The sequence below is a fragment of the Mauremys reevesii genome, linkage group 18 (assembly GCF_016161935.1).
Source record: "Mauremys reevesii isolate NIE-2019 linkage group 18, ASM1616193v1, whole genome shotgun sequence".
Classification (NCBI taxonomy): domain Eukaryota; kingdom Metazoa; phylum Chordata; order Testudines; family Geoemydidae; genus Mauremys; species Mauremys reevesii.
The window spans coordinates 31,481,817-31,497,055 of NC_052640.1; the positions used below are offsets into that span (position 1 = coordinate 31,481,817).

At 49.7% G+C, this 15,239-nt stretch overlaps 1 protein-coding gene across 1 annotated transcript in view; it reads right to left on the reverse strand.

Annotated features, from left to right (window-relative positions):
* Nucleotides 1-13,185: 13,185 nt before the first annotated feature.
* The window catches only part of TBC1D10A (TBC1 domain family member 10A), a 36,980-nt gene continuing 34,926 nt past the window's right edge, over nt 13,186-15,239 (reverse strand). Inside the window, exon 9 of the mRNA XM_039505306.1 lies at nt 13,186-15,239. Within this exon, the coding sequence (XP_039361240.1) occupies nt 14,859-15,239 (381 nt within the window). The 3' untranslated portion in view covers nt 13,186-14,858.

The window sequence follows — 15,239 nt, forward strand, 5'->3', positions numbered from 1 at the left end:
TAACATTCAGTAGAACATGTTCACTGCCAAGCTTTTCAGACAGTTGCACCACTGATGTGATAGCTAAGGCCCCAGAAGCAAAGCTAGCTGAAATGCTAACCCAGCTTTGGGCAGCAGTAGCTTCCTTGAAAGGTGCAGAAAATATTGTCTTCCTTTCAGTTTATTCAAATCGTTCAGTTCAATCGACTAGTTTGTTGAAATTCAAGAAAGCCATTGGGAATTCACAAAACAGGCAAACTTGTTTTCCTCCCTCAATCTATGGATAAAAACTAGGGGATAGATCTACTGGTTCATCAATCTAGAAACACGTGGAGACAAGAATGTATCATTTCACTTCACTAACCACACATCAAATTGCCTTTGTTTAAGAAATCTGTTAGTTTGAAATGCAAAACATTGTGATACAACTTCTTTCTTATGCTTCTCTTTCTAGCTCTGGCATGGCCTTGCTATGTGACCAAAGAGAGGTCACTTCTTTTCTCTTTCCCTCGGTATCATGGGGGATGGAGAAAATTCTCTCAGTCCTAGCAGGGGAGAGATTGAGCAAGTCAGGCGTGTTAGGGCCCTCGTGCGCTAAAGGACAATGGGCGATTGTTGTTTGGGGCAAGAATCCCAACGGATTTGTTACTTGTCCCCCAACCAAAGCCAATAACACACCTCTATATTTTCAGTCATGAGTTAGACATTCTCAGCACCCCTCTGTCTCCTGCAGCTCTCAGGTGTTCCTTGGATTAGGGAGGCCTGGATGCTAAGAGAACTGGAATTATTTTACTGGCTTCCTGGGTGTTACTAGCCCATGAGGGTCTCAGTCTGGCCCCCGAGGCCCACACTCCCAGACACTAAAGATCAGGATGGGTTGATTTCACTCAAAGTTTTTTGTATTTGCATTTTTGAATTATTTTCCTAATGAAAGATTGATTGTCATGAAATCTTAGAGCTGGTAGATGACAGAACAAGGAGCAATAATCTCAAGTTGCAGCGTGGAAGGCTTTGATATTAGCAAAAACTTTTTCCCTAGGAGGGTGGTGATGCCTTTGAATCTGCTAGGATAGAGTCCGCTATCTTGTACTTAGAGCCTATATTTTTTCTTACCTTCTACACAGATGACAATGTCTTTGAAACAAATCCACACGGGAATGAAAAACACACACACAGAATCTCCTGCACACCAACGTCTCTTGGTCTTCAGGGAGAGACCGCGAGCTGGAGGCTTGCTGCAGCAAGGCTACAGGGCTCTCCGAGGTTCCCCCTGCCCCACATCCCTGTCCTGCCTGGCTGTTGGCAAGGGAGCTCTGTGAGGTCACAGACACCTCATCATCTTTGCCCAATAGGCTGAGTTCCTGCCAAAGGCCTTTGTGAAGTCACTGCCACACCCACCTTTCCCTGGCAGGCCTGATGTCTGCCCCTGGCCAGCCCAGCTGGATGTTTAAGCTGCAGCCCGGATCACCCCACTTGCTCAGTATTGATTCTGGGGAGTAAGCAGGCCACCCAGTAAAACAGCAGAGTCTGTTCCACACCCCACACTGAGCTTTTCATAGAGGTTATGACACAATTCGATCTCCTAATCTGGCCTGTCTTTCACAGGCTATGAAATTTCACACACTTTGCACCATATGAAGCCCAATTGCTTGTAAGTCACTAAAAGGCACCTTCCAGAATGACAGGCAGTTGTGACGTGAGGACACCAGGAAACAGAGACTCCACCTCTCCCCTGGGTAATTTGTTGCAGTGGCTAGTTTCCCTCACTGTCAAAAATGTGTGCTTACGTCTCATTTGAATTTCTCTGGCTTCAGCTGGCAGCTGTTGGTTCTTGTAGTGCCTTTTTTGGCTAGATCGAATTAGCCCTGCCCCATGAAATGCAATCTTCCCATCCTGCTGGACCCCCCAGCCAGGAGAATGCAGTAGGGGCCTCCTAGCTGTTTCTCTGCCCGGCTGGGGACAGGACTTCCTCTCCATGAGGATATCAGACGCACCTGCAGCGGCAATGCAGAAGTGAGTGCGCTGCATCAGCCCGGTGTTGGGCTCAGGGCTTTGGCCTTGGCAGCTTCTGCTCCAGTCACATCTCTGGGTGCCCGGACTCAGAGCTTCTGGCCCCCTGTGGCTGCAGCCAGTGCTGGGGCACTGGGCTCAGGACTTTCATGCCCCTCCCAACTCCTGCCGGCACTCTGGGTGCCTGGGCTCGGGGCTTCTGCCCGGCCTCTGCAGTGAGAGCTCGGGGCTTCCCTTGCGGTTCCTTCTGGGGCTCAAGGGTCCACTTCTCTGGGTGCCCCGAAAATGGTAGGAGCCGAGGTGCTCCCAACAGCAGGGCCTCACTTGCACATCTGGGAACCTCCTCTAGCTTCAGAAAGGTTGCTGGCTGCTGCCCTTGGAGCCCAGGTCTGAAGGCAGCACACAAGTGAGGGTGACAATGCTGTGACCCCCCCCCCCCCACAACAACCTCTGAACTCCCCCATTCTCCCAGGTTGGTCGGTACCCCCATGGTTACAATACCAGGAAATGTCAGGTGGAAACATCTGAAATCGTGACGTCGGTCAATTTCAAGGTGAGAGGGTTTGTAAATTAGTCAAAGTGAGCCCTGAATTTGGTAGGAACCTGGCTATTATGGAGGCCCGAGCAGGTTTGCACTCCCAGTTCTCCTGAAAGGCCGTGGAGAATTCCTGCTGCCTGAGAAACTTCCCAGAATAAGCTACCAGGACTGGGGGGAAACAAAGGAAACCAACCAAAGCCTGAGCCAGGACGGAGAGCATTGATCCAAGCAGGGCCGGCTTTAAGCCGATTCGCCCAATTCCTGGGAATCGGGCCCCGCGCCTAAGAGGGCCCCGCACCTTTGGCGCCTTTTTAATTTTTTTTTTTACTTACTTCAGCTGCCGTCTCTCTGCTCCGGGGTCTTCTGTGGCCCCACTCCCCTGACCAAAGCGCAGGCGGGAGAGCGGCTGCCCCACAGCCTCGCTCTCCCAGCTGCAGCTCCGGCCGGAGCGCGGCAAGCCCCGCGGCCCCGGCTGCAGCTCCGGCCGGAGCGTGGCAAGCCCCGCGGCCCCGGCTGCAGCTCCGGCCAGAGTGCGGCAAGCCCCGCGGCCCCGGCTGCAGCTCCGGCCGGAGCGCGGCAAGCCCTACCCTGCAGCCCCGCTCTCCCAGTTGGCGCCCTGGGGTAGCGGGGGGCTCCGGGGACTATTTAAAGGGCTGGGGCTCCAGCTATCTCTGCCACCCCGGTCCTTTAAATAGCCGCTGAGCCCCGGGTTGCCCCTATGCATTCATCAGGGCTCCCGCAGCTATTTAAAAGGTCTGAGGCGGGGTAGAAGCAGGGGAGCCCCGGGCCCTTTAAATAGCCCCCAGAGCCCTGGGATAGAGGGGGTCTTGGGGGCTATTTAAAGGGCCAGGGCTCCAGCTGCCTCTGCTGCAGCCCTTGCCTTGCCCTGCCTGCACCAGCTCTGCCCCCCCATGCCTGCAGCCAGCTCTGCACCCTGTGCCCACAGCCAGCCCCTGCCAAACCCCCTGCCCTGTCTCCAGCCAACCCCTGCCACACACCCCTGTGGCCCTGCCCAAAGCCAGCCAGCCCTTCACACACCCCTGCCCGCACCCAGCCCTGCACCCCCTGCTCTGTCTCCAGCCAACCCCTGCTGCATCCCCCTGCCTGAAGCCAGCCAGTCCCACAATCCTCTGTCTCCAGCCCTGACAACCCCTGCTGCACTCCCCTGTGGCCCTGCCTGAAGCCAGCCAGCCCACCCCACACCCCCGTCTCCAGCCAGCCCCACACCCCTTGCCTTGCCTGCAGCCAGACCCTACCTCCAGTCAGCCCCTGCCCTGCCTCCAACCAGCCCCATGTCCACTGCTGCCTGCAGTTCCCAGGGCAGTAACCCTGCATACCTGCTTTAATGAGGGAGGGCAGGGAGCAGCTGGGACCCACACATGTGCACACCCCCAGAGATTGGCGGTGACCCACACATGTGAAACGGCGTTCATTAATAACCAATCAACAGCATATATGAATCAATGTACATAATATATAATTTTATTATTTATATAGTTATGGAAAGTAAATAATAGAAGGAAGAAATGAAAGGCTTTTTTTTTTAGTCATCCCTGCCAGGGCCCCGCCAAAAATGTTTGAATTGGGCCCCGCACTTCCTAAAGCCGGCCCTGGGGTGTGGGCTCTGGGGTGGGGCTGGGGATGAGGGGTTTGGGGTGTAGGAGCGTGCTCTGGGCTGGGACTGGGGAGTTTAGAGAGTGGGAGGGGGATCAGGGTTGGGGCAGGGGTGCAGGAAGGGTTGAAGGCTCTGGCTGAGGGTACAGGCTCTGGAGTGGAGTTGCAGATGAGGGGTTGGGGTGCAGGAGGTACTCCAGGCTGAGACTAAGGTGTTTGGAGGGTGGGAGGGGCAGAGAGTTGGGGTGCAGGGGGGCTCAGGGGTGCAGGCTCCAGATGGCACTTACCAGAAGCAGCGGCATGTCCTTCCTCCAGCTCCTACGTGGAGGTACAGCCAGGCGGCTCTGCATGCTGCCCCATCCACAGCTGCTGCCCCGGCGACCCCATTGGCCTCAGGTCCCAGCCACTGGGTGCTGCAGGGGGCTGTGCTTGGGGTGGAGGCTGCGTGCGGAGCCCCCTGGCCTTGCCTGCCCCTAAGCATAGGAGCCGGAAGGGGGACACGCCGCTACTTCCAGGAGCTGCGCAGCAAGCCCCCACCCCCACTCCCTGGCAGGAGCTCAAGAGCCGTATTAAAAGGTCCAACAGGCCTGCGGGACGTAGTTTGCCCACCCCTGATCTAGTCTAATCTCTGATAAGAACATAAGAAAGGCCGTACCTGGTCAGACCAAAGGTCCATCTAGCCCAGTATCTGTCTACTGACAGTGGCCAATGCCAGGTGCCCCAGAGGGAGTGAACCTAACAGGCAATGATCAAGTGATCTCTCTCCTGCCATCCATCTCCATCCTCTGACGAACAGAGGCTAGGGACACCATTCTTACCCATCCTGGCTAATAGCCATTTATGGACTTAGCCACCATGAATTTATCCAGTCCCCTTTTAAACATTGTTATAGTCCTAGCCTTCACAACCTCCTCAGGTAAGGAGTTCCACAAGTTGACTGTGCGCTGCGTGAAGAACTTCCTTTTATTTGTTTTAAACCTGCTGCCTATTAATTTCATTTGGTGACCCCTAGTTCTTGTATTATGGGAATAAGTAAATAACTTTTCCTTATCCACTTTCTCAACATCATTCATGATTTTATATACCTCTATCATGTCCCCCCTTAGTCTTCTCTTTTGCAAACTGAAGAGTCCTAGCCTCTTTAATCTTTCCTCATATGGGACCCTCTCTAAACCCCTACTCATTTTAGTTGCTCTTTTCTGAACCTTTTCTAGTGCTAGAATATCTTTTTTGAGGTGAGGAGACCACATCTGTACACAGTATTCGAGATGTGGGCGTACCATGGATTTATATAAGGGCAATAATATATTCTCAGTCTTATTCTCTATCCCCTCTTTAATGATTCCTAACATCCTGTTTGCTTTTTTGACCGCCTCTGCACACTGCGTGGACATCTTCAGAGAACTATCCACGATAACTCCAAGATCTTTTTCCTGACTCATTGTAGCTAAATTAGCCCCCATCATGTTGTATGTATAGTTGGGGTTATTTTTTCCAATGTGCATTACTTTACATTTATCCACATTAAATTTCATTTGCCATTTTGTTGCCCAATCACTTAGTTTTGTGAGATCTTTTTGAAGTTCTTCACAGTCTGCTTTGGTCTTAACTATCTTGAGTAGTTTAGTATCATCTGCAAACTTTGCCACCTCACTGTTTACCCCTTTCTCCAGATCATTTATGAATAAATTGAATAGGATTGGTCCCAGGACTGACCCTTGGGGAACACCACTAGTTACCCCTCTCCATTCTGAGAATTTACCATTAATTCCTACCCTTTGTTCCCTGTCCTTTAACCAGTTCTCAATCCATGAAAGGACCTTTCCTTTTATCCCATGACAGCTTAATTTACGTAAGAGCCTTTGGTGAGGACCTTGTCAAAGGCTTTCTGGAAATCTAAGTACACTATGTCCACCGGATCCCCCTTGTCCACATGTTTGTTGACCCCTTCAAAGAACTCTAATAGATTAGTAAGACACGATTTCCCTTTACAGAAACCATGTTGACTATTGCTCAAGAGTTTATGTTTTTCTATGTGTCTGACAATTTTATTCTTTACTATTGTTTCAACTAATTTGCCCGGTACCGACGTTAGACTTACCGGTCTGTAATTGTCGGGATCACCCCTAGAGCCCTTTTTAAATATTGGCGTTACATTAGCTAACTTCCAGTCATTGGGTACCGAAGCCGATTTAAAGGACAGGTTACAAACCTTAGTTAATAGTTCCGCAACTTCACATTTGAGTTCTTTCAGCACTCTTGGGTGAATGCCATCTGGTCCCAGTGACTTGTTACTGTTCAGTTTATCAATTAATTCCAAAACCTCCTCTAGTGACACTTCAATCTGTGACAGTTCCTCAGATTTGTCACCTACAAAAGCCAGCTCAGGTTTAGGAATCTCCCTAACATCCTCAGCCGTGAAGACTGAAGTAAAGAATCCATTTAGTTTCTCCGCAATGACTTTATCGTCTTTAAGCGCTCCTTTTGTATTTTCATCGTCAAGGGGCCCCACTGGTTGTTTAGCAGGCTCCTGCTTCTGATGTACTTAAAAAACATTTTGTTATTACCTTTGGAGTTTTTGGCTAGACGTTCTTCAAACTCCTCTTTGGCTTTTCTTATTACACTCTTGCACTTAAGTTGGCAGTGTTTGTGCTCCTTTCTATTTGCCTCACTAGGATTTGACTTCCACTTTTTAAAGGAAGTCTTTCTATCTCTCACTGCTTCTTTTACATGGTTGTTAAGCCACGGTGGCTCTTTTTTAGTTCTTTTACTGTTTTTCTTAATTTGGGGTATACATTGAAGTTGGGCCTCTATTATGGTGTCTTTAAAAAGGGCCCACGCAACTTGCAGGGATTTCACTTTAGTCACTGTACCTTGTAACTTTTGTTTAACTAACCCCCTCATTTTTGCATAGTTCCCCCTTTTGAAATTAAAGGCCACAGTGTTGGGCAGTTGAGATGTTCTTCCCACCACAGGGATGTTGAATGCTATTGTATTATGGTCACTATTTCCAAGCGGTCCTGCTATAGTTACCTCTTGGACCAGCTCCTGCGCTCCACTCAGGATTAAATCTAGAGTTGCCTCTCCCCTTGTGGGTTCCTGTACCAGCTGCTCCATGAAGCAGTCATTTAAAGTATCGAGAAATTTTATCTCTGCATTTCATCCTGAAGTGAAATGTTCCCAGTCAATATGGGGATAATTGAAATCCCCCACTATTATTGGGTTCTTAATTTTGATAGCCTCTCTAATTTCCCTTAGCATTTCATCATCACTATTACTGTCCTGGTCAGGTGGTCGATAATAGATCCCTACTGTTATATTTTTACTAGAGCATGAAATTTCTATCCATAGAGACTCTATGGAACCTGTGGATTCGCTTAAGATTTTTACTTCATTTGAATCTACATTTTCTTTCACATATAGTGCCACTCCTCCCCCTGCACGGCCTGTCCTGTCCTTCCGATATATTTTGTACCCCGGAATGATTGTGTCCCATTGATTGCTCTCAGTCCACCAGGTTTCTGTGACGCCTATTATATCTATATCCTCCTTTATCACAAGGCACTCTAGTTCACCCATCTTATTATTTAGACTTCTGGCATTTGTGTACAAGCACTTTAAAAACTTGTCCCTGTTTTTTAGCCTGCCTTTTTCTGATGTGCCAGATTCTTTTTTATGTGACTGTTTATCATCTGATCCGGCCCTTACATTATACTTCTCATTCCTCTGCTCCTGACTATAACCTGGAGATTCTCGATCATCAGACTCTCCCCTAAGAGAAGTCTGTGTCCGATCCACACGCTCCTCTGCAGCAGTCGGCTTTCCCCCATCTCCTAGTTTAAAAACTGCTCTACAACCTTTTTAATGTTTAGTGCCAGCAGTCTGGTTCCACTTTGGTTTAGGTGGAGCCCATCTCTCCTGTATAGGCTCCTCCCATCCCAGAAGTTTCCCCAGTTCCTAATGAACGTAAACCTCTCCTCTCTACACCGTTGTCTCATCCACGCATTGAGACTCTGAAGCTCTGCCTGCCTACCTGGCCCTGCGCGTGGAACTGGGAGCATTTCTGAAAATGCCACCATAGAGGTCCTGGATTTCAGTCTCTTCCCTAGCAGCCTAAATTTGGCTTCCAGGACATCTCTCCTACCCTTCCCTATGTCATTGGTACCTGATCACAGTGTAGTGAGGTACCAAGTTAAATGCCTTACAGAAGTCTACTGATATTACATTAACACTGATACTTTTATTAACCAAACTTGTAATCTCATCAGTGAGAGATCTCAAGTTAGGTTGACAGGCTCTATTTTCCATAAATCCACTTGGAGTGGAATTGTAGTACCCTCCTTTAATTCTTTATTAATCAAGTCCCGTATCAGCTACTCCACTATCTTGCCTGTGACTCACAGACCTTTAATTACCCAGGTCATCTTGTTTACTCTTTTTAAATATTGGCACAACATTAGCTTTCTTCCAGTCTTGTGGAACTTCCTCAGTGCTTCAAAACTTATTGAAACATCAACAGTCAGTGAACTCCTTAGTCAGCTCTTTTAAAACTTTTGCATGCAAGTTATCTGGACCTGCTTGCTAATATACAAATGTCTAACTTTAGTAGCTGTTCTGCATCTTCCCATGATACTAGTTGAATGGAAAGAATGTTATCTGATATGACATCCATTTGTTCTTTCTCCCAAATACAGAGCAGAAATATTTATCAAACATCTCTTTGCCTTTTCTCATTATTATTGATAATGCTCCCATTTCCAGCTAGTAATGGCTCAATACCATTATTAGGATTCCTTTTGTTCCTAATATATTTTTAAAACTACTCTTTATTGTCCTTAATTCTGCTGGCCATAGATTTCTCTCTGTGTCCTTTTGCTTCCCTTATTAATTTTCAAATTGGACTGAAAATCAGCTGCGATAAGACAGATCTCATGACCTTTAATATTGCCTCACCATCACCAGTATGCATAGAGGATCATGTTCTCACCAATGTAGAAACATTGACATACGTGGGCAGCACCATCAGCCAGGACGGTGGAACAAGCCAGGACACCCGGAAGAAAATCAATAGAGCCAGGAACACTTCCAGGACCTTAAATACAGTCTGAAAATCATCAAAATACAACACCAAAACCAAACTCAAGATTTATCAGAGCTGCATACTTTCAACATTACTTTATAGTGCAGAGTGCTGGGGAATGAGAAAGTCTGACAGGTCCAAACTGTCTTCATTCCCCATACAAACTGCCTCAGAAAAATCTTCTGTATCTTTTGTCCCAGAACAATCTCAAACCAAGATCTCTTGACACAGTGCAGCCAAGGGGATCTGAGCACCATCATTGCCAGGAGGCATTGGAGACGGATCAGTCATGTGATTCAGATGGAAACTGATTCCATCACCAGAGTGGCAACAAGATGGACACCTGAAGGCAAGTGAAAACGAGGCTGCTCTGCCCCTAGTTGGTTCCTCCAGCACTTGCACCAGGAAATTGTCCCCTACACTTTCCAGAAACTTCCTGGATTGTCTGTGCACTGCTGTATTGCTCTCCCAGCAGATATCAGGGTGATTAAAGTCACCCATGAGAACCAGGGCCTGCGATCTAGCAACTTCTGTTAGTTGCTGGAAGAAAGCCTCGTCCACCTCATCCCCCTGGTCCGGTGGTCTGCAGCAGACTCCCACCACAACATCAGTCTTGTTGCTCACACTTCTGAACTTAACCCAGAGACTCTCAGGTTTTTCTGCAGTTTCATACCGGAGCTCTGAGCAGTCATACTGCTCTCTTACATACAGCGCAACTCCCCCACCTTTTCTGCCCTGCCTGTCCTTCCCGAACAGTTTATATCTGTCCATTACAGTACTCCAGTCATGTGAGTTATACCACCAAGTCTCTGTTATTCCAATCACATCATACTTCCTTGATTGTGCCAGGATTTCCAGTTCTCCCTGCTTGTTTCCCAGGCTTCTTGCATTTGTGTATAGGCACTTAAGATAACTCGCTGATTGTCCCACTTTCTCGGTCTGAGACAGGAGTCCTCCCCTCTTGCAGTCTCCTGCTCGTGCTTCCTCCCGGTATCCCACTTCCCCACTTACCTCGGGGCTTTGGTCTCCTTCCCCCGGTGAACCTAGTTTAAAGCCCTCCTCACTAGGTTAGCCAGCCTGCTTGCGAAGATGCTCTTCCCTCTCTTCGTGAGGTGGAGCCCGTCTCTGCCGAGCACTCCTCCTTCTTGGAACACCATCCCATGGTCGAAGAATCCAAACCCTTCTCTCCGACACCATCTGCTTAGCCATTTGTTGACTTCCACAATTTGACGATCCCTACCCAAGCCTTTTCCCTTTCTTGGAATCTCTGTTCTCCTTTCTGTACGCTAATGGAGATGCCTCCCTGTCCCATATATGATGCAAATGAGGCTAGGGGAGTTTCCTTAATCCTGTCACCCTTGTCCGGAGGGGTTTAGGTGTGTCTCCCACTGCCTTTTCACTGCTTTTTGTAAGTCTTTCTTCTGATGGGCTTTGGTTCAAGCAGAGGCGGGGGTGTCTTTTGTGAGTCAGACAGGCTGGGTACTGCGCCCTGGTTTCCCAAAAACACAGAGCTGATAGGTAACACCAGACACACCCCTCTCGCCCCACAGACACATAATGACCCCCACATCTTACCTCCCACAGCTACCCAGAGATGCACAGGCCCCACCTCAGAGCACAGGAAACCACATACACACCATACCACCCCTGCAAACCCCCATGTTGCACAGCGACACACACACCCAGCCGCACAGCTTCTGTTTAAGCAATGCACTACCAACGTACAAATCATAACAAAACCCTGCTTAAAATTCCAGCTGCCCTCCAGTCCACTTGCTAGTAGTGGTCTCTTCAGTTCACTGAACCCTTCATCACTGCTTATTATGAGGAAAGAATTTCTACCTCCTCCTTCTCCTATGCCAGTTCAGTTTGTGCAGGTCTTGCTCTCACCAGGGGGTAGCCCTGTGCAGTTTAATAGGACTATAACAATGTTTAAAAGGGAACTGGATAAATTCATGGTGGCTAAGTCCATAAATGGCTATTAGCCAGGATGGGTAAGAATGGTGTCCCTAGCCTCTGTTCGTCAGAGGATGGAGATGGATGGCAGGAGAGAGATCACTTGATCATTGCCTGTTAGGTTCACTCCCTCAGGGGCACCTGGCATTGGCCACTGTCGGTAGGCAGATACTGGGCTAGATGGACCTTTGGTCTGACCCGGTATGGCCTTTCTTATGTTCTTAATGAGCCAGCTTGGTGAAAAGGATAAATGGTTACCTGATGTGACATCCTGGCACCCCAATATTCACCACTATCATGTAATTAGGACACGTTTTGTACTAAGTCTGCCTTGTGAGGTATCATTCTATAAGTCTTGATCTGCTAGACAGTAATATCTCATTGTATTGTGTGCTACCATCGTATGTGAAGTTATGAAGTTAGGCTATGTATGTGTTACTGAAACACGTTGTGAGGTTGAAAACACCCACAAGCAGCCTTTCAGGTACAACAAAAAGGCCAAACAATGTTAATGTCTTATTGAGAAAATGCACACAAGCACCAGGCTAACCCCAGGAACTGTGTGCAATAGAAACCTCTCAGAGACAGCACTACACAATGGGAACTGTTTGACCCAGGTCACAGCAAAAGAGCTTTGCAGCAAGTGGGAAGAAGATATAAAAGGGGCACAATGACATGATGGGGGCACCTCACTCTCCCCCCAACAACACACCTAGAAACACCTGAGGAACAAAGACTGAACTGTGGGAAGTGATGGTCCCAGGCTAGAGGGATTTCTAGCCTGTATATGAAAACCTGGGAATCCCAAGCTGAAAAGCCAAGGCAGCTTGTGTCTTTAGAATCTGCCAGCCTGTTTAATCAGTCAGGGTGAGAATTTGCTAATTCATATCCTATCTATCTAGTGTGTTAAGTTCAGCCTGTGGTTTTATTTATTTGCTAGGTAATCTGCTTTGATCTGTTTGCTCTCCCTTATAATCTATCTTTTGTAGTTAATAGATTTGTTTTTGTTTTGTCTAAAACCAGTGTGTGGAAATTATAACTTGGGAGGGAAAGCTGTTGCATCTCTCTCTCCACATTGAAGGAGAGGGCAAATTTTATGAGCTTACACTGTACAGTTTCCTGTGAAGCACATGATGGTATAATTTTGGGTTTACACTCCAGAGGGGGGTGCATGTCTTAGGAACTGGGAGGTGCCTTAGCTGAGCTTTCCCATGCAGAACTGATCTGAGCATCTGTGTGTAGCGGCAGCTGGATGTCCCCCTACCTGTATGTGTGCTGGTGGGGGCTCGAGGGCTTGTCACAGCAGTACAGTGTAAAGAGAGCCCTGGCTGGTGGGTCAGCCAGGCTGAGTGGTACCCCACTTCCAAGTGGCACCCCGGGGGGAACCCATCACACCCACCTCTAACTGAACCTCTTCCAGACAATCTCTACTCTGGACCACCTGCTCCAAGAGTGGGAATGTGTAGAGGCTCCTCAAAGAGAAAGTTAGGCCCAGCTCTTAAATGATGGTCCTTCCCTCCCAACCCCCCACCCTGCAAAAGGCACCAGGAAAAAGACATTGGGCAGAGTGCAGCAGTAAGGTCATCTTTGTCCAATGAGGCACCAAGACCCAGACTGGAGGGATTTCAAAAGCCTCAAGATTATTTTAAAAAATAAATCCCACTGTTGTCAGATGTTTTCTTCCTACTACACCCACACTTAATACCTTGACAACATCGCTCCAAGAGCTCCTACTGATACCCTTCCCCTACAACTCTGACTCTCCTACCAGGGGCGGCGAAATGTCTAGAGCTGCCCCTGCTTGCAACAAGCTCATCCTGCTGGGGCTTAAGGAAGGGCTTTATGCAGAGACGGTGTGGCCAGTTGTTTGAGCTCTTACAAAGCTGAAGTGAAAGCAGTCGCTGGGCCAGGTGAATTAATGCCCCTGGATCCCAAGGCAGGGGATGGACTGCACCCCAGGCTCCTCACTCGGGGGAGGCAGAGAACCCCACGCCCAGCAGCACACGTCTTCTTTACACAATCTGCTTTATTGATTCTCTGTACAAAAACATTGCAACTTAATTCACTGATTTATTTAACACAGTCTCACCCACATGGGCACGTTGTCCAGCATAGCTGGGATGGGCAAGGAGAAGCCCCTCCAGTCAGATCCCTTCCACCCCCAGGGGGCAGTCTGCAGCCAGGCGAAGACTGAGTGAAGTGCCCAGAAGAAGAGGGAAGGATTCCTAACAGACCCCTTGCCCCAGGACTCATTAATGATGCAAGCTGGAAAATAGACCCTCCTTCCCTTTCACCTTTGCCATCAATATCTGGGGTTCCCCAGCTTCGGTCCACCCGAGGCTACCCCAGAATCAGCTAACGCTGCCCTCTGCAGTGTGGCAGCACAACCTGCCGTGACTAATGCAATATGCCAGAGACTTCTGGATCGAGAGAGCACTGCAGTCTGGGGTCTGCAGGCTGCACCCCCATTTAGGAGGTGCACATTAATCCAGATGTGGATTAATCCCCGAATATACCTGTTCTCTCCTAGCATTCGGGGCTGAGCTGCCAGGCCTAGCGCCAGCTTTAATCAGACAACGCGTGCTCCAGGAGGCCTCATTTACCTTGCCAAACAGCCCCAGGAAGGGCTGCCCCTGCAACCCCAAAGCAGCAGGCTCAACTCAGTCCCCTGCAAGCAGCGCTTTCACCCAGGGCCAGCCCCGCCTCATGCAGACCTTGTCCCCAGCCCCTGGCATCCGGCCCAGAACTTGCAGGCGCCCACTGGGGCAGATCTGACCTTTCCCTATACACTGGCAAGGCTCCTTTTGAACAGTTATGCTACCCAGACAAATCAATAGGCTCGCTGCAGTAGAGCAAGTCCAAAATAAATGCTCAGGTGTAGCTTACTACACCCTCTCTATAGAAATGGAGGAGCAGGGTGGGGTGGGAAAGTCAGGTCATTTCCTCCTTCACCCTCCGCCTGATACAGCGTCAGTTTGGAATCTGCCGCGCTCAGGCCAAGAGAGCCACCCCCGTTGGGCAATACAGAGACACTCCTGCAGCACTGGCTGGGGCAGGAGAGAACAGCTCAACTCTTCCTCCACAGCTCAGGCCAAGCACGTGCAGCAGCTGAGCCTAAGATGCTCCTCACACTGCTCCAACCCACTCAGCGACGGAGGACTGGCCCAGCCAAGACAGCAGCTGGGATCCTTAGAGGGAATTTCAACATGGAAAGAAGCCGGCTGGGAGGAGATCGATTCTGCCCCCTGCTCTGCCTCAGGTCGATCCATCAGCTTATTTCAAACGTCAGCCAGCCCCTGCTGGAGCAGCCAGCCAGGCCCCAGGCCTTTCCTGGGAATGGGGCTTTGAACCTCCCAATGGAAGGAAGAGACTCATTCAGACCTCGGGCAGACGCCAACGGGTCTGAATGGTCCCCCCAGGCACAGCCCGGCTCCCCTGGTCTCTGCTCTGCAAATCAGCTGCAGCCAAACAATAAATAAAAACTTAACTCCCACAGATAAGGCTCCTCCCCCCCGGCACTCAGAGTAGCAGGAGAGAGGGGCCCAGACACACCCTGCTCCCCACTTTGGCTGCAGCAGGGAATCAATCCTGAGCCTAGGCCCAGCTAGTTGGCCCCTCAGGCGCAGGGGTGGCAGCCCTGGGCGCTCTGCCACCGCGGAGCCAGAATGTGCTGCGACCCCATTACAAGTAGGTGTCCTCGCTCTCGCGGGAGCTCAGGCTGTCCTTGGACTGGTGATGCGGGGAGGCCCCAGGCTCAACGAAGGCCTGGGCTCCGTTTTCCTCAGGGATGGGGCCATTGGCCAGCCTGACTTTTCCTTGGTCTCGTTTCTTCTCCTTGTTCTTGCGGCCCTTGGGTGGGAGCACCTGGCCGGGGGGCAGGATGATGGAGGGTGAAGGGTCCAGCGCCTTGCGGGAATGTGGCTCCGAGTCGCTGATGGCTTTGGCGCCATGCAGGCGTGTTGGAGACCTGCACTGCAGCTCCCCGCGGCTCTCCTTCCACTTCTTCAGCTGGATCAAGTGCTCCCGCTCAATGTGCCGCTCTGTCACTGGCAGCTCTATGAT